Source organism: Dipteris shenzhenensis, chromosome 20 (assembly GCF_047967505.1).
Source record: "Dipteris shenzhenensis isolate YYH24624 ecotype China chromosome 20, Dip_SZ_1.0, whole genome shotgun sequence".
NCBI classification, from domain to species: Eukaryota; Viridiplantae; Streptophyta; class Polypodiopsida; order Gleicheniales; family Dipteridaceae; genus Dipteris; species Dipteris shenzhenensis.
Window position 1 is genome coordinate 13,419,090 of NC_141615.1, and position 19,555 is coordinate 13,438,644.

General features: G+C 43.7%; 1 protein-coding gene across 3 annotated transcripts in view; it reads right to left on the bottom strand.

Moving 5' to 3' along the window:
• Positions 1 to 19,555, bottom strand: part of LOC147889300 (homeobox-DDT domain protein RLT2-like) — a 123,597-nt gene that overhangs the window by 79,260 nt on the left and 24,782 nt on the right. For all 3 annotated transcript variants that reach the window (XM_087391358.1, XM_087391356.1, XM_087391357.1), the window contains exon 3: positions 14,898 to 15,419. In XM_087391358.1, the coding sequence (XP_087247484.1) occupies positions 14,898 to 15,419 (522 nt within the window). The remainder of the gene's footprint in view (positions 1 to 14,897; positions 15,420 to 19,555) is intronic.

Here is a 19,555-nt window from a genome sequence, read left to right on the forward strand (position 1 = left end):
TAGTAACAGGCACTCCAGTATTTTAGTGCCTTTTATGCCACATAGGACATTTAGTGCTGTGTGACACCTAGGACACTTAGTCCTAGGGTCTACCTTCAAGTACATTATACTTTCTTTTCTCTAAAGTAGTTGACGTGACGGCTTATCTCCATCGACTCCTGTACTTGCTCTTTTTGCTCATCGCTCCTACAAGGACAATAATCCAGCCAGTACTCATTGAAGAATGATTTCCTCATGAAAGATGATCACCTTTGCATGACTCAAGATATGCGAGTAAAAGTTTTGGATGAATGTCATGCCCCTCCTTACATGGGTCATCAAAGCATTTCTTCTATTAAACAAGCCATTGCAAGGTATTTCTTTTGGCCAAGAATGCGGAAAGATATACACAAGTTTGTGACGGAATGTCTTATGTACCAAAAGCTGAAGTACGATAGACACAAAAATCCTGGACTTCTCATGCCACTACCTATACCGTAGGGGCCATGGGAGAATATTGCTATGGACTTCCCCAGATCCAAGTACAAGAATGATGAGATATGGACAATAATTGACAGGTTCAGCAAGCAAGCCCACTTCATTCCAATAAGAAAAACCATTAAGACAGACCATACGGCCAGGTTGTTTTTTAGCACAGATCTTCAAACACCATGGGATGCCTAAGTCGATTGTAAGTGATCTAGACCCCAAGATGACTTGTTTGTTCTGGCAAGCATTCTTTGATAACATGGGTACGAAGTTGGATTTCTCATCTTCATTTCACTCTAAGATGACAAAGCAAGAATGTCAATTCTACGATACTAGATCTACTAAAGTGCTATGTGTCTGAACAGAAAGCCGAATGGGAAAAGTACTTTTCCCTCACGGAATTTGCATACAATAACACTATTCACAACTCCTCGGGAAAAGCCCCATTCGAAGTCATATATGGGAAACTGATTTTGCCACCTATCCTTAGAACAAAAATGCTGATCAGTATGTTCGAGATTTCAACAAAAGTAAAAGAATGCTGCAGCTAAGCAAAAGAGAGAGATGAATCTCCAAGAAGGAGACTGGGTATTACTTAAGTTTGAAAAAGCACGCCTCACAAAGATGAAGGGAAAAGAAGAAGTATACCCAAAGTTATCTCCTAGATATTATGGGCCCTTCCGGGTTAGCGAGCCCATAAAATGAAGTTGCACATCGACTAGAGTTACCCGAGACTTGGAAGATTCACCATGTCTTCATGTGAGTCTTCTCAAGAAGTATCAAGGACCATAGACCACAGAACCAGTTCAAGAAGAGCCACCAGAGGTGGAAGAGATGGAGGAGATCCTCCAACCAAAACACATTGTATATCACACAGAAAAGAAAGAACCCATATGCAAGGTTATCCGCATATATGCCAAGTGGGTAGATGAGGAGTTCTTTTCCAAATACCCTCAAGTTTTTCAGTTGTATCAGTTGTGGGCAACTGATTAGAAGCCGAGGGGATGTCACCATTCGGTACTTCTCCCAAGAAATAAAGAAGAATCTTTATTAGATTCACTCTAGTCAAAGAATGTTGACTTTGGTTAACTAGAATAAGCTTTGCTTTAATTTTTCTTTGCTTTGGTAAAAGAGAACCGTGGGGACGCCCACGATTAGTCCAAGAACTAGGAATGCATGCATTAAGGCTTAAAGTGATGGTGTTTGCTTAATTAATTTGTAGGACTTGGAAGAGTGCAAAAAGGCCCATAATTGATGGACAAAGTACCAAAAAGCAGGCCCCACAAGGCAATAAGCACCAGAAGCTCCTAGAAGATGGCGCCCATTAATGAGGGCACCTTGGGGTTCTAAAAAGACCATTAAAGCTGCCTAGAGTGGGCAAGGGGTAAAAGCAAAAAAGCTAAGCTTTTTGTAAAAGGTAGCTTTAGAAAGCAAGGTTTTTTTGCTAGGCCAAGTCTATAAAAGAAGAGCCTCAGAGCTCTAAGTTCATTCAAGAGTTGTACTCACCTTCATGGGCTTCTCAGAGCAAGTTGTACAAAGTCATTTTCTATTGCAATAAAGACCTTCGGGGGAGGCCAGCCCTTCTTTCTAGCCCCTAGTGCTGTGTATTGTCTTTTTCCCTCTTCTCCCAGCTCTCTAAACTTGCTGTGAATTGTAGGAAGAAATCATCACAAGAAGCAAGGAGATGGAACCTCAAGCTCCAAGAGTACTGTAATCAAAAAGCTGCTACAATGAATGGAGGCTCAAGAGGGAGCGAACGTAACAAACCTCTAGGGCTAAAAGCCCTAACTAGACTAAGTGTCCGAGTGGTCTTAAGTGGTACATGTACTAACTGTACCAACTGACCTAACTGACTTTAACTAGGCCTACAAGGCACGTAGTAAGGAATAAGTGGCACATACGGATAGCCAATAGAAGGGCCTACAAACCCCCCTCCATGGTATGGGCTGAAGTATCCTAGACATGTCATGGTTGCACATGTTCATCCCGTAGGGATATAGCAACCTTTGACTATACAAAGTATAACAGATCAAGTCACAAAAGGTACTAAGTTTAAAGCTTGCCGAAAAGCTTCAAACTTAGGTCGAGGTAGAGCCTTCGTAAAAAGATTTGCCAACCCAAGTGTGATTTGTGTGTCAACCCTCTGTCCGAGTTGTCGGGTCACAGGCTCCAGGTCACGGTCATGTCGAGGCCTCGTCTCGTGTGGGTCTATGTGATCTAGCTGAAAGAACTCCGTGATAGAGCTCTGAGATGGATCAGCCTAGGAAGAAGTCTGCTCTTGTCTTCGTGCTCGGAGTATCCTCTCGCAGTGTCTAAGTACCTCATGAATGAAACCTGCCAAACACCGCTGGTCTGGATAGGAGAGGAAACGGGCCAAAATCCCATAGCTATCTGTGAAGAGGCAGTAGAAACACCCTCAGATCTCATAGTAAACAGGACACCTGAAGATGAGAGAGAGAGAGAGAGAGAGAGAGAGAGAGAGAGAGAGAGAGAGCAAGGTGCAAAAGAGTCGATAGATGATGAGCCGTCACGTCAACTAGAGTAATAGAAAAAGAGAGTACAAGGTACTTGTACCTAGACCTAGGACTAAGTGTCCTTGGTGTCACATAGAACTAAGTGTCCTATGTGGCCTAAAAGGCACTAACACTACAAGTGCCTATATTTATGGATCTCTGTAGAAGCCCAGCTTCACTCCTACAAGGCACATACCATGGTCTATAGGGCATCACTAGAACCACCAGGAGATGGCCTACAAACCCCCCTCCATGGGATGGGCTGAAGTATTCTGACAACCTCTCAGAACACCTGGTATTTTCTGGTCATGGTGGCACATGTTCATCCAAAAGGATATAGCCACCTATGAATGTACAAGGGATGTCAGATCATGTAACAAAGGGAACCAAGTGTAAAGCCTATCAGAAGACTTCGAACTTGGGACGAGGAAGTGCCTTTGTAAACATATCTGCTATGTTGTCCTCTATGGGAAGATAGGACAACTCTATGTCTCCTACTGACAACCGCTCCCGAACATAATGATAGTGAACTTCAATATGCTTGGTACGCGCATGAAACACTAGGTTACGCGCAATGGCCAAAGCACTCTGGCTGTCAGTGTAGACAATAGTGAAGCATGTTTGGCGAATACCAAGATCTGTAAGTAACTGTCGAAGCCAAACACACTCTACTCTAGCAGTGAAAGCTGCGCTGTACTCAGCCTCACAGCTAGATGTGGCAATTGTTGGTTACTTCTTGCTGAGCCAACAGATACATGAATTGCCAAGCAAAAAACAATTGCCGGTGTGTGACACTCTGGTGTCAGAACATCCTGCCTAGTCACTATCCGTGTAAGCATGCATGGTAAGTGAACCCTGATCAACATAGAAGAGGGCTAAATCCTGAGTGCCTCTGAGATATCTGAAGACTCTCTTCACTACCTGCCAATGCTGTGAACTAAAAAATCAGATCCACTCCCACAGACATAAAGAGTGGGTTCTGTGGGGCTATTCTAAAAACCAAGAGATAGTAAGTGTGCATGAAGTTTGGCATACCATGCCTTGGGTGCCTGCTTCAAACCATAAAGGGCTTTTCTAAGCTGGCATACCTTGTTTTCAGAATTAACAACCTCAAAGCCATGAGGTTGTGTGACATAGACTTCTTCCTGCAGATCCCCATGAAGAAAAGCAGTCTTGATGTCAAGCTGGTGCACTTGCCAATGATGATGAGCTGCAATGGCAATGACACGTCTAATGGTAGTAATCCTGGATGTGGGAGCAAATGTCTCCTCAAAGTCAATGCCTTGTTATTGGGCATACCCTTTGGCAACAAGACGGGCTTTGTATCGATCTATGCTGCCATCAGATTTCCTTTTTAATTTGTAAACCCACCGGGTATCAATGGCATGCTTGCCGAGAGGGAGAACTACTAATTCCCATTTGTCGTTTTTAGCAATGGATTGTAACTCAGCTTTCATTGCATCCATCCACTCTTTGCTATCAAAAGCATCTTTATGGCACAAAGGCTCTTCATTGCAAGCTGTAGCAAGGAGTGCAAACTCAAGAAAGTGACCATGCATCTGTCTATTCCCTGATCTTGTACGGGCAGCAAAAGGCTGATCTTGTTTGCTGTCACTCAATGTATCAAGAAGCCATCTGGGAACCTGCCTTCGTTGTCTATTTACAGCTCTTTCTTCAATTACTGCATCATGAATAGTGGGATCATTTTGTGCTAGAAGAGAAACCTGCAAATCAGCATGGGGTACTGGCTCATCATTGCTGGTTGGAGGGCCTGCAGGAGGCTCATGTTGCTGGTCAAAGTCCCCTCTCAGGGAAGCAGATGTAACCAAGAGTAAAAGGCATCAAACATGTCAACTTCTGGCTTAGCTTTGCAGTCCACAAGAGGAGAATCCGAATGTTCAACAAAGATTACATCTCTACTGACAAAGTATTTGGTTGGTATAACCGATACCCTCTGCTCTCCGGGCTGTAACCAATAAATATGCCTTTGATTGCCTTGGCAGCTGAGATGGTACATGAACATATGCAAGAGACCCAAAAACTCTCATTTGTGAAAGTGAAGGCTTCCTGCCTTTCCATGCTTCATAAGGTGTAACAGTCTTCAATGCCCTTGTAGGTGATCTATTCAGCACATAGTTGGCACACATCACTGCATCAAGCCAAAATTTATTGGGCAAAGACTTGGCCTTAAGCATGCATCTGGCCATCTCCATTGTGGACCTGTTTTTCCTTTCAGAAACAGGATTCTGCTGAGGAGTGTAAGGAGTAGTGCATGAGTGAACAATGCCCCGTGAAGACAGAAATGCATCAAACTCCTTTGGCATATACTCTCCCCCCCTATTTGTGTTGAGGGTAACAAGCTTGCATCCTGATTCATTCTCAACCATATTCAGCCACCTCTGAAAGCATGAGAAAACTTCAGATTTGGCTTTCAAAGGATATATCCAGCAATATCTTGTGAAGTCATCAATGAGAGTCATGAAATACTTGTACCCCCCAATGGCATTTGTCCTCATTGGGCCACAGACATCACTGTGCACTAGCTGCAATTTCCTTTGTGAAAGTTTTGGACAATTCTTTTGAAAAAAAAATCGATGCATCTTACCCAAAAGACAACCCTCACACACATGTTTGGAAACTGTGTGAGTTTGGGGTACATCATATGCCATCTGCTGTGGTGTAGCTTTGCAAAAGCTCTATAATTGAGATGACCCATTCTCTCATGCCAAAGATGAGTTTCAACAAGCTGTGAATCTGAAGTAGCAAAGGCTTCAATAGAAAGTGCAGCTGAGTGATGATCAAGGTGATAAAGCCCCTTCTGCGAAGTGCCAGTGAGAACTTTGGCATTGTCATCACGAAGATCATATACTAGGCATCTGTAGCCATCAAAAATCACTCTGAAACCTGAGGTGGCAATTGCTGAAATTGAAATCAAGTTGACTTCAATTCCAGGCACAAAAAGAACATTAGTCAAAGTGACAGGATGGCTTGAAATGAATGTGAGCTGCACATCTCCAATTCCTTTTACAGCATAGAAAGCATTATTAGCACATGTGACAGTCCCCCCTCAAGGTGCATCTGCTAAAGAATGAAACAACTGTATGCAAGATGTGACGTGCTTGGAGGCACCACTATCAAAATACCAAGACTGAGCGTCATTAGCAGTAAAGAGTGCATCAGCTTTGGAGGGATCAAATGAGCAATGGACAGCCCATGCCCAATCATCCTGAAGAGCATGTGCATGTGAAGCATCTACTCGCTCATGGGATTCAATAGCATGTGAGGCATTAACTGTCAATCCTGCTTTCTTTTTCTCCGAAGCAATGCGCTTCTTGCATTCTGAAATGTCATGTCTAGGCTTGCGACAATAGTTGCATCTTTTCTTCTTTGACTTATCTGCTGTATTTTTAGATGCATGGGAGGAATTACAGCTTCTATGCGCAGATTTAGGCTTGCCCATAGGCTTGGAAGCCTTGCCTCTTCCTGTCTGCTGGGAAGCAAATGCATGATCAGGAATAATGGCTTGTCTATTAGCTCGAGTTTGCTCTTCCTGTAAAAGTAAAGTAACTAGCTGATCAAAAGAGTAGTGGTCTGGATTACCCATGGCCACTAACCGAAGGGTTGTAGCAAACCCTTGATATGTATCTGGCAGTCCATTCAATGTGGTACTGACAAGCTGTGAATTTGGCATCACCTCATCAATGTTGGCAAGTTGTTCCATGAGGTCCTTGACCTTTGTCAGGTATGCATCCATAGAGTCACCTTCATTCATATTGACTTCCTGTAATTGCCTTTTCAAATATGCAACACGTGCCTCATTGCGAATCTGATAGAGAGAAGCCAATTTGTCCCAAGCATCCTTTGCTGTCCTACAAGACCGGATGTGTGGAATAATGATTCTCTTGCATGATAAAGCAATACATGAATGTGCATTTGCATCTCTTGCATCCCATCTTGACTGTTCCTGAGTTGGAAGAGCAGCAGCAGGAGTGCTAGAAGATGAGGCATCAGGAGGAGTACCCCCTGCAGAGGAACCAGCAGTAGAGGCAACCACTGTAGCATTGGCTGGCCTCAGATCAACCCCAGAAACAATATTCCACAAAGCTTTGCAACAAGAATATGTTTCATGAGATAAGACCACATCGAATAGTTGGTGCCATCCAACTTATCATCTTCACGAAGAACGCCAAATAGATCTTGATTGTTCCCAGCCATCGCAAATGTGATACCCTCAAAGAGACCTGAAAACCCAAAAGCCTCAAGGCTATCACTGCAAAGAGCTGGCTGTCCCAAAAATGACAGCAAATATCTGCAAATTTTCGACCCAAATCAAAGGGCAAATGCAGATCTGACCCAAATGTGACTGTGGCAGGCAATGTTTGCTGCAAAAACAGCAAATCTGGCAAAAGCCCCAAATTTAATGAGGGCAAATAGGCCAAAAAGAGGGCAAATGCAGAAAAGCCCCAAATTTTGCTTAGATTTTTGCAAAAGTGACCCAATGTATAATAATCTGACTCAATGTCCTTCAGAAAAGAATCAATGTCTGAAAATCTGACTCAATGTCCTGCAAAAGTGACTCAATGTCCTGCAATCGGACCCAAATGTACTGTCCGAGAGTATGGACCTCAAAATGTAGCATTTCCAAACAAATCCTAGAGCAAGTACTGTGCAGGTACAATGTACGGCATAGGTACGGAACAATACGAATGTCAGTACGGAATCCAATGTACGGGTGTACGGAAGCAAGTACCGGCCAAGTACGCTGTATGGAAGCTGTACTGAGCAGGTACGCTATACGAAAATTGTACGGAGCAGGTATGCTGTACGAAACACAATGTACGAAAATGTACAGAGCTATACGGTAGCCTAGTACATGCACACGTGACTGTACGGAGGTGCAAGTACGGAATACAGCTTACGGCTGTACAGAGAGTGTACGACACCAGTAACAAGACCTTCCGTACTTTTGTACGAAAGATGTACGGCTGTACATCGACGCAAGTACAGATCTGTACAGTTGCTCATGTACGGAGCTGTACGGCGCAAATACGGAGCAAGTATGCTCCCACGTGCAGGTATAGAAATGAAGGTCCGAGGCAAGAAGACAAGTCAAATCTAGCTCTGATAACTGTAGGATCGTTAGATGATAGAGAGAGAGCAAGGTGCAAAAGAGTTGATAGATGATGAGCCGTCACATTAACTAGAGTAATAGAAAAAGAGAGTACAAGGTACTTGTACCTAGACCTAGGACTAAGTGTCCTAGGTGTCACATAGGACTAATGATGGAGAGGAGGTCTTATCAGAGAGCAACAAAGAAAGGGAGAACACCAAAAATTATGGGTGCTAACTCACCCAGATCAAGGTAAGCTCTTATTATGTATGTATGGTACAAAGGGATATAGACTAGGCCATTGGCCTTTACCCCAACCACCTTCCACTTAAAAGCCAATGCGCCTTTAAGGGAGAAGATGGGCATCCTAATGTCATTCGACACCCATCAATACTCTGCAATGTGCAAACTGCTCTGAGGAAAGACCTTTGCAAGAAGATCTGCAGGGTTCTCATCTGTGTGAACCTTGACAAGCTGGATGCGCTTGTCGTCAATCACCTCTCTGATGAAGTGATACTTCACATCAATATGCTTTGTCTTTGCATGGAAGACAGGATTCCGTGCCAACTGGATGGCACTCTGACTATCACAGTGCAAAACTGGAACCTCTCCTGCAATGCTCAAGTCTCCCACTAGACGAGTAAGCCATTTAGCTTCCTTGCATGCCTCAGTAGCTGCAACATACTCTGCCTCAGTGGTAGACAAAGCCGTACATGGCTGCGAATGAGAGACCCATGAAACTGCACCTCCAAAGAATGAGAAAACATATCCTGTAGTAGACCTCCTGGTGTCTACATTCCCTGCAAAATTAGCATCTGCATATCCAACAACAGATATGTCCTTCCTCCCAAAGAAAATGCACATGTTCTTTGTACCATTCAAGTTTCTCATGATACCTTTCACTGCCTCCCAATGCTTCTTGCTAGGATTTGCCATATACCTGCTAACAGCTCCCACTGCAAAAGCAATATCTGGACATGTAGCAACCATGGCATACATCAAGCTTCCTACTGCGGATGCATAAGGTATCTTTGCCATTTCAGCCCGCTCCTCATCTGACTTAGTGCTGTCCGCTTGGCTGAGTTTCACATATGGAGGCAACGGAGTACTTATGGACTTCCCCCTCTCCATATTGAAACGCTCTTGCTAATGTACTCTTTTTGTGACAAATGAAGGAGTTTCTTGTTCCTATCTCGAACAATCCTCATGCCAAGTATGTGACTGGCATCACCCAAATCCTTCATGTCAAAGGTCTCATTCAACCTTTTCTTCAAGGCATCCACATCCAAAGTAGATTTCCCAGCAATAAGCATGTCATCAACATATAAAATCAAAATAAGAAGGCTGCCATCTGATGCCTTCTTTGCGTAGAGGCAATGATCTGTCTCACTCCGTGTGTACCCTTGGGATCGCATAAATGCATCAAACTTATGGTACCACTCCCTAGGAGCCTGCTTCAGCCCATAAAGACTTTTCTGAAGCTTGCATACCATCCGTTCTTTGCCCTGCACAACAAACCCCTCTGGCTGCTGCATATAGATGTTCTCATGAAGATCTCCATGTAGAAAAGCTGTTTTTACATCCATTTGGACAAGCTCCATGTCCTCTTGGCAACCAATGCAAGCACTATACGAAGGGTAGTCATCTTCACCACTCGGGAAAAGATCTCATCAAAGTCAATACCCTTCTCCTGCTTAAAACCCTTGGATACCAACCTTGCCTTATACTTAGGCAATGCATCTGGTGGAGACATCTTCAGCTTGTAAACCCATTTGCATGGCAATGCATGCTTTCCTTTGGGCAAATAAACCAAATCCCAAGTAGCAGTCTTCATCAAAGAATCCATCTCTGACTGCATAGCCTTCTCCCACTTATGCTTGTTATTCCTAGACATAGCATCCTCAAAGCATGAAGGCTCACCACAATCTGTCAACATGACATAATCTAGAGATGGAGCATATCTTTGTGGAGGTTGTGAGACTCTAGTGAACGTCTCAATACTTGCTCACCATCAGCATCTTGCTGTCCCAACTGATTTTCCTGCATAACCTGAGGTTGTCCACCTAGATGTGGCTCTCCCACCTCACGATCTATGGGCTGTCCATGCCCTGCATCATGTGGAACAGGTTGTGCATGCCTCTCATATGGTGGTTGTCCATCCTCTCGAAACACCACTCTACGTATCTCAACAGTCTTTTCTAGCTTCTTGTGCATCTTGTCCTCATTAAAGATAATATCATGGCTGCGTACTATCTTCCTGGCCTCTAGATCCCACAATCGGTATCCCATCTCACCTGAATCACCATATCCAAGAAAAATGCACTTCCTTGACTTTGGATCAAGCTTGCTGCGTTTTTCCTTAGGGATATGAACATAAGCTTCACAGCCAAATACACGAAGATGCCCATAAGATGGTGGCTTGCCTGACCAAACCTCTTCTGGCACTTTCCCATCTAGTGCCTTGCCATGCGATCTATTGATAAGATGTACTGCTATCTTGATAGACTCAATCCAAGAAAGCATGCTTATATTCCTTTCTTGAATAGTTCTATTCATCTTCTCAGCAACTCCATTCTGAGAGGATTCTCAAGAGTAGTCAACTCCCGCTTGATGCCACATAGCTCACAAAAATCCTTAAATGCATGAGAGGTATACTCTCCTCCATTATCAGTGCGCAAGCATTTAAGCTTCTTGCCCGACTGATTTTCAGCAAATGCTAAGAACTTTTGAAATGCATCAAAGACATCACTCTTCTTCCAGAGAGAATAGACCCATACTTTCCGTGTAGCATCGTCAATGAAAGTAGCAAAGTAAGAAGCACCACCCAATGAGACAGTAGGCATAGGTCCACACACATCACTGTGAACCAACTCCAATGGTTCAAGCCTCTTCTTGCCCAAAGATTTTTTATGTGAAGACCGTGTTTGCTTCCCATACATGCAATGCTCACACATGCTAAAATCTGAAAAGTTAAACACGGGAACATACTCCAAACCAGAAAGTATCTTCATTCCTGTCATGCTCATGTGTCCCAACCGACGATGCCACAAAGAGACGGATGGCTGCTCGGTCACATTGATTACATTATCTCTTATGCCTAACACATGCATTGAGTACAACGTTCCATGCTTGGAACCTCTAGCAATCACAAGTGACCCTTTGCTAATTTTCCATGTATTGTTGCTAAAAAAACACATGATAGCCATCATCATCAAGCTGTCCCGTACTCATCAAGCTCTTTTTCAAATTTGGAACATGCCTAACATTCTTGAGTACAAATGTAGAACCATTAGGAAGAGACAAGTGGATATCTCCCACTCCAATAATGTCACATGGATAATCATTTCCAAGTCTCACGGTTCCTTTCCTTCTTGCATCATAAATGGTAAACCACTCCCTATGTGGAGTGACATGGAAAGATGCTCCTGAGTCTAGTATCCAATTCTGTGACAATGCATCATCACTAGTCACAAGAAAAGCATGCTCAAACATAGAGGCATAAAGAATGTCACCCTCATCACTATTGTTACTTATGGCATTCACTTCCTCTATATTGACCGTGGATTTCTCTTCCTTCTTCGGCTGCACATTAGCTTTGCCTTTGCCTTTATCGTTCTTCCATTTGTAGCAATCCTTTTTGAAATGGCCTTTCTTCCCACAACAGAAGCATTCCAAATCCTTTTTGGCATGGGATTTGCTTCTACACTTGCTTCTACACTCGCTTGTATTTCTATTGTGGTATTTCCCCCTGGTGTATGACCTCCCTCTCACATTGAGAGCACTTGAACTTTTAGTTCCAACATTGTTCTTTCCATTTACCTCCTCAGTGAGAAGGCTACTCTCAACATCACTACTTGTCAAGCCTCTTGCACGGCTGAATTGCTTATAGCAGTCCTAAAAGTGTCCCAACTTTCAGGAAGGGTGACCAATAAAAACATTACCTTAACTGAGTCATCAAAGGCAATTCTTTGAGGTGAAAGTTGACTGAAAATTGTGTTAAACTCATTTAAATGGCTAGACATTGAAGTCCCTTCTTCCATGCGAAGATCTATGAGTTTCTTCAACCAATACACTTGACAATAGCACTTTGCTTCTCATAAAGATTATGCAACTTTGTCCACACACCATAGGCACCACCTGCAATATCTTTCACATTGAAATACACCGATTTTGAAAGTGTGACCATGATCGTGGAGCATGCAAGCTCATCCAATTCCTTCCACTCTTCATCATCTTCCCAATCCTCTGGTTGTATGCCTTTGCGTTTTATAGGCTTTACTTGCTTCTTCTGCACTAGAACATTGTAGATTTGCTCCTTCCAATAGGAGAAGTTTGTGCCATCCAACTTCTCAATGTTAAACAATGCATTCTCTGATGCCGAAGCCATCACAATGGATGACAGAACAACCAGGATACACTGCACCAATGTACCAAACTCAAGCCCAAAAAATATCAACTGCAATGACAACACCCACACTATCATTGTCACAAATACATGTTCTGCTGTAAGTGACCTCAGGGCATCCCAAAACTAGCCAATAGCTTTTGCACGGTAGCTCCGATGCGAAAAGTGTAAACTGAAGAAATGTAGCTTGTAGAAAACTCTACAACTTCTCAGTTTACAGCAAGTCCAAAATCCTTATAGATTTCCTTATATTTGCTGTTGGAAACCACCACCTGCAAACTTTTACTGCTGTAATAACAGTCTACAACAGTTTTGGCCTGTTTTGAACTGTCAATATCCTCCCAACCATAACTTGGTTGCCTTTGCTGTAAACACCAAAGTTATAGACAACCAATAGATCTACAAACTTCTAGTTTACTGCCGGTCCAAATTCATTATGGGTTTTTTGATATTTACTGCTGAAAGTAGCCCCCTGCTCACTTTTTCTAGCTGCCGTCATAAACTGTCAAAACTGTAAATCATGGCCATACCGGGCATCATAACTTTTTCTCTAAATCTCGAATTGAAACGCTTTCAAAAACAAGATTATAGATTGTCCAAAAACTAAAACTTCTTAGTTCAACTCAGAAGATAATTCCTCATGGATTCTCTGATATTCACTTCTGAAAACAGCCACCTGCTCACTTTTTCTAGCTGTCACAAGACTGCAAACTGCCAATCGCCAACTTTTCCTGAAGCATTTGAGGCATAAACTCCAATGAAATAGCCCAAAAATTCTGAAAATTGTTGTCCAAAAAATTCCCTTAGTGGGAAGAGTATTGCACTCACAAAAATAATCCCTTCCTGGGATACAAGACAGCTTCAGAAAAACACTGCTCACTTATGCTCACTTTCTCAGCTAAACAAAGGCTCAAAATGCATCAATTGTAAGCAATCACTTTCAGCCAACCTTTGGCTTGATATGCATCAACTTGAAGACATAAACCCAACTGAAATCTGAATGTACCAGCCGCCTTTGATCAATTGGAGTCTGCCACAAGCACAAGACGTTTTTTGCTTTCGGGCCCCCAAAAAGCAACTTCCAGTGGCTGGAATTGCAGAGCAGCAGGTCGTTTTTTATCGTAGATGGATAATATTCCTTCTCCCCCGCTCACACAAAGCAATAGATTGCTGGAACAGTCAAGGCAACCTAATATATATGGCTGAAACAGTAAAAACGAGCTAGTATATGTCAAAATACAGCTCCCAGGGGCAGCCCACGGGCAGTAGGAGACTCCCACAACAAGTTTGGGCTCTTGGCACAGCAACACCGCAATGCTACAGTCTCCTTGTTGGCTTCGCTCTTGATACCAGTTGATGGAGAGGAGGTCTTATCAGAGAGCAACAAAGAAAGGGAGAACACCGAAAATTGTGGGTGCTAACTCACCCAGATCAAGGTAAGCTCTTATTGTGTATGTATGGTACAAAGGGGTATAGACTAGGCCATTGGCCTTTACCCCAACAACTAAGTGTCCTATGTGGCCTAAAAGGCACTAACACTACAAGTGCCTATATTTATGCCTACAAGGCACATACCATGGTCTATAGGGCATCACTAGAACCACCAGGAGATGGCCTACAGGGGACATTCCCTCCTTGTTTAGAGTCGGAGCTCGACCGACGGGGGTCACAATAGCCTTGGTTAGACGCAGAGCTACAACCAAGAGACGTGCCAGGACTGCACCTTTGAGTGGCCGACAGCTCTCTATTGCCGACTTCATGCCTCCACTGCCTCATCCATCGTGATGTCCTGCTGATGATGATGATGATGATGATGATGATGATGATGATGTTGATGTTGATGTTGATGTTGATGCTGAGATTGATATATAGTCGACCATCAACATGACTATGTTGTACTTAGGACTTAGTACTGCAATTCTGCATTTTGTGCATTTTGCATTGGTGTGGATCCTCGTTTAGTAGCTCCACTACCACAGCTCCGTGTTTCAGGATTTTTAGTCTCATAGACCCATCAGTCTTCCGAAGACTTTCTTTCTCTCTCTCTCTCTCTCTCTCTCTCTCTCTCTCTCTCTGACCTTCCACTCAGCAACCAGCAATACAAAGAACTACACAATTTTGACATTGTTTCCAACAACCCCTTAACCATTTTTCCCCCCATTGGTTGCAAAAAGTCAGCCACACAGAGAGATGCTCACGATGAGTTCACAGGACATAAAACTGAAACTTAGACATACTTCACAAGCTTCCAAAATCCAAAAAACACTTTCCACCCACTTACATAATATACCAGAGTCTTTACAAATTGAAACCATTAGAATAATAATAATAAAGTAAATTGTATTATTAGCAGTTCTAAACAAGTAGAAATTTGCCATCACAAATGACAGGTTCAACTCACCCATGAAAGCATCAAAAGCACCTGGTGGAAGTCCATCAAAATCAATGCCTAACATGGGACAGTCTTCCCTCAATGGCTCGCCAAGCTGAGCCTCTACTGCAGATATTGCTCGGAGCTCTGCAGCCCTACGTGCATCAACACCCTTTACAAAAAGCTGCTGGGATTTCTTTCTGGATGCGTTCTCGTTTTCCTTCCCTGCTCGTTTACCAGCTTGCTTTCTGATATGACTAGCTGCATCTTCATGTGCAATTCCACCACTGCTGGTTGTGTAGTCATTGTCATAGTTACTTCCCACCATAAGACTTGCATCCATGAGCTCTGAATCTAGAACTGCTCCAGAATATTCTTTTAGATCCCCCACTTTGTCCTTCTTTGCCTTCTTCACACTCACAGGACTTTCATCATCTTTGACCTTCCTATCTTTCAGCCTTCTATGGCAAAACCACAGCTGCAGCTGCCTATCAGAAAGTCCGATTTGAGCAGAAAGGTCAGCCCTAACTGCTTCAGAAGGATATTGTTCCTCTGCAAACAAAGCACCAACGTCTTTACAAGCAGAGGTGGGATCAAAAATACAAAGAGTACAATAACCTAGAAACAAGAGTACCATAAGTAGAAACATAGTACAAGAATCACAAAGAAGAAGGAAATCAATTGGGCCATGAAATGAACAAAAATGAAAACGACATGTCACAAAAAATCTTGCATGCAGGATTAGCGCCCAATATGTTTATCACCTTACTTACACGGCACATGGACATGCACCTTACACTCACTCCACATGGACTTACAGTCTGCCAGGCAAGGATGCATCTTTGAGCTGAAGGAGGAGGAAATCCAAAGAAGGTGCATCAGCCTAGAGCTTTTGTGCAGTGCAGAAGCATGTTTGCTTTTAGGGGTCACATGTTTGGGAAATTAAAGAATCAAAAATAGATTGAATTTAAAACATAGTGTGTCCTTAATTTCGATAGACAACAGGCACATTCTCTTTGCAAACAAAGCAAGGCAAATATGTGCTTCCTCTGCACGGACTGTCCATTGTTCATATTATAGTCCAATCAAAGTACAGTTGCAACCACGCATTTGAAACATTCAACATCAAAGCGTCGCAGCAAAGACTCTCCATTGTTCATATTATACTCCAATAAAAGTAGAGTTAGTGTTGATGGCACTCTTACGATTCTGTCACAGCCATCCCTCAGCCTGTGGCCATCTAGGGAAGCCACAAGGTCTGCCACGTGGCACCTTCAAAATGAAGCAGGTCAGAGCAGCAAACAACCTGCAAGATACATGGCAGGCAACAAGCAATCTCCCACAGCACCAGAGGCACGCAGACGTTCACGCAGGGCTGCCACATCACCTCACAGCAGTCCCGGGCAGTAGAGTCCGCAGCAGATGCGTCAGCGATCTGCCACATCAGTAGCCGACTGATGTCATCTCTACTTGGATACAGAAGCAGCCACAGACTGGTCAGCCAGTCTGTTACAGGCTAGCCATTCTCACAGACCAGATCACGAGGGCCTCCATATGAGCACCACCAGCAGTCTTCAGTTCTTCAGCCTCTGAAGTGCCTACAGCATCCCCTCTTTCAGTCCTCTAGCCTCTCCACCCTCACGAACACTCAGCCGATCATAAGCTCCCAGCCTCTACAACCAGCAACTTCCATACAGCTTCGTAGCCCACCATAGCCCAGCCTCTTCATTGAGGGAGAGAAAAGAAGTATGCAGTCATTCACTAGGAATCTTCACAGTTGTATTCTTTGAGCACTTGGTGATTGCCAAGGCCAACAGTGATAAAAATAGTAGTTAGCATAATTCACAGCTGTCCATTGTGATCCAATTATGTGTCATGCATCTTATGCAAGTACTTTGTGTTTATTTCTCTTATTCCAGTTAGTATTCACACACTTCTACACTCAATAGAAAGGCCAATAGATCTAGTATGAAAAAGAGATGTCCTCCTCATTCCCATTAAATTGGTATCAAAGGGTCAAAACCTTTCTTCCTTGAGGGGTAGCAGAGGGGGTTTGGAGCGGAACCCCGACACCTTGGGTGTCTTCTACCACAAGTAGCCTCACCTACTTCCTTCCACCTTAATGAGAGATCCACAAGATCCAGTAGGACCCAGATACTGCTATGATGACAACACACATCAGGCAGCTCCACCACATGCACCAAAATGCAAAAGAACTCCAAAAAGGATGAAGAGGGTTGGCTACACCCACAATTGGACCTATACAACATGCACCCATCAACCCATCTACCATGTGGCCATGATGCATATATCTGGATGAATCTAGGAACATGCCCAAGCTCATCCTCTGAAAAAACAACACATAGTGCTGTTTAAATCTCATGCTAGTCACTCATAAGGTTGAAAACCATAAACTCCATTATGCATAGCAATAATGATTCAGGCCATAATGCAAATGCAAGCCCGATAGTTCAAGATACTTATCACATAGGTCGTGCAAATGCAATTGGACCACGAGGACTTATGAGAGCCTATGCCGAATCCTTGCATGCAGATAAAGAGTCCAAGGAAGAACGGTACCATGGCACTTTGGGAACCAAACAATGCACCTAGAGCACGAGAATGAGAAGCTCAGGAAGCCAAGGAGAAAAGGGACCGAATGCCGCTTCTATCTCTAATTTAGATCAAGGGATTCTAGTTCAAGCATCGATAGAGCCTTCGAAATTTGAAAGGTATAGCGGAGAGGTTCATCCCATTAAAGCATGTCCTGGCTCAATCAATGAGCTACTCTTAATTGTACACACAAAGGAGAATAAGAAGTTCATCCTAGTTTCCATGCACTTATCAAGTGAAGAAGTCACTTGGTGGGACACATGGCCCATAGACCATTACAATGTAAATATGTTAGGTCACTGGATACCATTGAGAGCCATTCTTAAGACTAATGGAGGCCGATTCTTGCCATCACAGTATATGGACCGTCTCCAAGCCCTATTTTCTGAGACGATGCAATGGCCCATAGAGCCAGTCAACCACTACATGAGTAATTCCCCACAAGAGACAATACAATTACGAACAACCTAAGAGGACACAATCAGCAAGTTTCTCATGGCTTTGATCTCCAAGGCTTCAAAGCCAAGGACCACGACACAACATATTAGCTCGCTCACACTTTAAATGGGTTATGGCTCCAAAGGCCCCACCAATAAGAATACCAACACTCCACCTGCCCACGGAATAAATAAGTTGCCAACAATACCTAAAATAACAAAGTGAGTGCAAATGGTAAGTATGGTGGTTTCCTCAATGCATAGAAGTAGAAAGAAAGAAACAAAGAAAATTGTATTAACGTTTTCGGAAGGCCTTGTAGGCTATGAGCCAAAGTACACTCAAGAAACTAACTCATACAAGCCACTATGGGCTGAAGCAAAGGGCTCGCTAAGGCCCTTGCTAAGTGTTAAGCTAGTAAACTCAAAACTCAAACTCAGCCATGCAGAGCTAGTACTCCAAATACATATCCAAGCGCCATGGCAGCTCCTCGATGGGACTCGGAAAAGTCTCCTCTACGACTGTCAGGTTGTCTCATGTTGTGGCAAGAAGCATGGTATCTGCGATCTCTGTACCATGTCAAGAGTGATACCTTAGCTCTAACGGTCTCCTATGAGTGGAGCAATCATGGATTGGACCTCTATCATGCGAGCTCTGGTCCTCCTTCGCATCAATTGTGGTGGCTCTATTGCTCTGTGTCGTCTTTTCCCGCTAATCCATGCTGCCCTCATGCCGGCTATCTTCTCCTCCTCTACCCCACTATCTCCTGGGGTTGACTCAAAGCCGAATGAGTTGGTCATGTATCGTTGTGCTCGATCTGTCTCCTATGGCACTGTCACTTGCTATTGTTTGATATGTTGCAGTGAGGTCTCTTTGTGTCCCCACATCTCCATCAAATAGAGGACCATCCTCAGATCTCATAGTAGGCAGGGTAGTAGGCGGGGAAGGTACATAGGAAGTGCTCCTCTATCTCCACCTCTGTCAGTGTGTGTAACCTGCAAATCTGGTGTTCTCTAGGTGTGCCTCTAGCTCTTCAATCCTCATCTGATGGGACGAGACCTACATCTGTCCAATGGCACTCTTCAATGAGTAAGAGGCTCGTCTGTCCTCCAAATACTATGGCCTAATAATCACTCCATCCTCTAATATCCTAAGGAATTAAGCATGATAGAACTGGATCTTGGTGGGGAGCTCTTGTTTCCCCCCAAGTCCATGATGTATAGAGCTAGAGTAGATCCAAACATATGATACAATTGATCTAATCTCGCAGGGTCTGGAGGGATGGGGCATCCAAGCTATACCGAAAGAGGGGAAGGAGGTGCTGCATCTGAATACCCTACCTCTCAAACCATCTAGATATGCGTGCGTACCAAGCTGTGCTAACCTTTAACTCAATTGGCCGTCTAGATGACGCTAATGCCAACCTCAGTAGCCTCCAACTAGACAAGGCTCGTACCCTATGAAGATATGTCACTGTCTAGAAGACTGCATCAAGCTGAAGTGGTGTCATAGTGAACTATGCTTGTATGATCGGATGTGAGACTGAGGGCTTAGACCCCATCGTCACTGTAGCCTCTCGAATCTCTGCCAATTGGTCACCGATAGGTCGCTCCCCCCAGAAGGTCGTTGCCTACATGGCT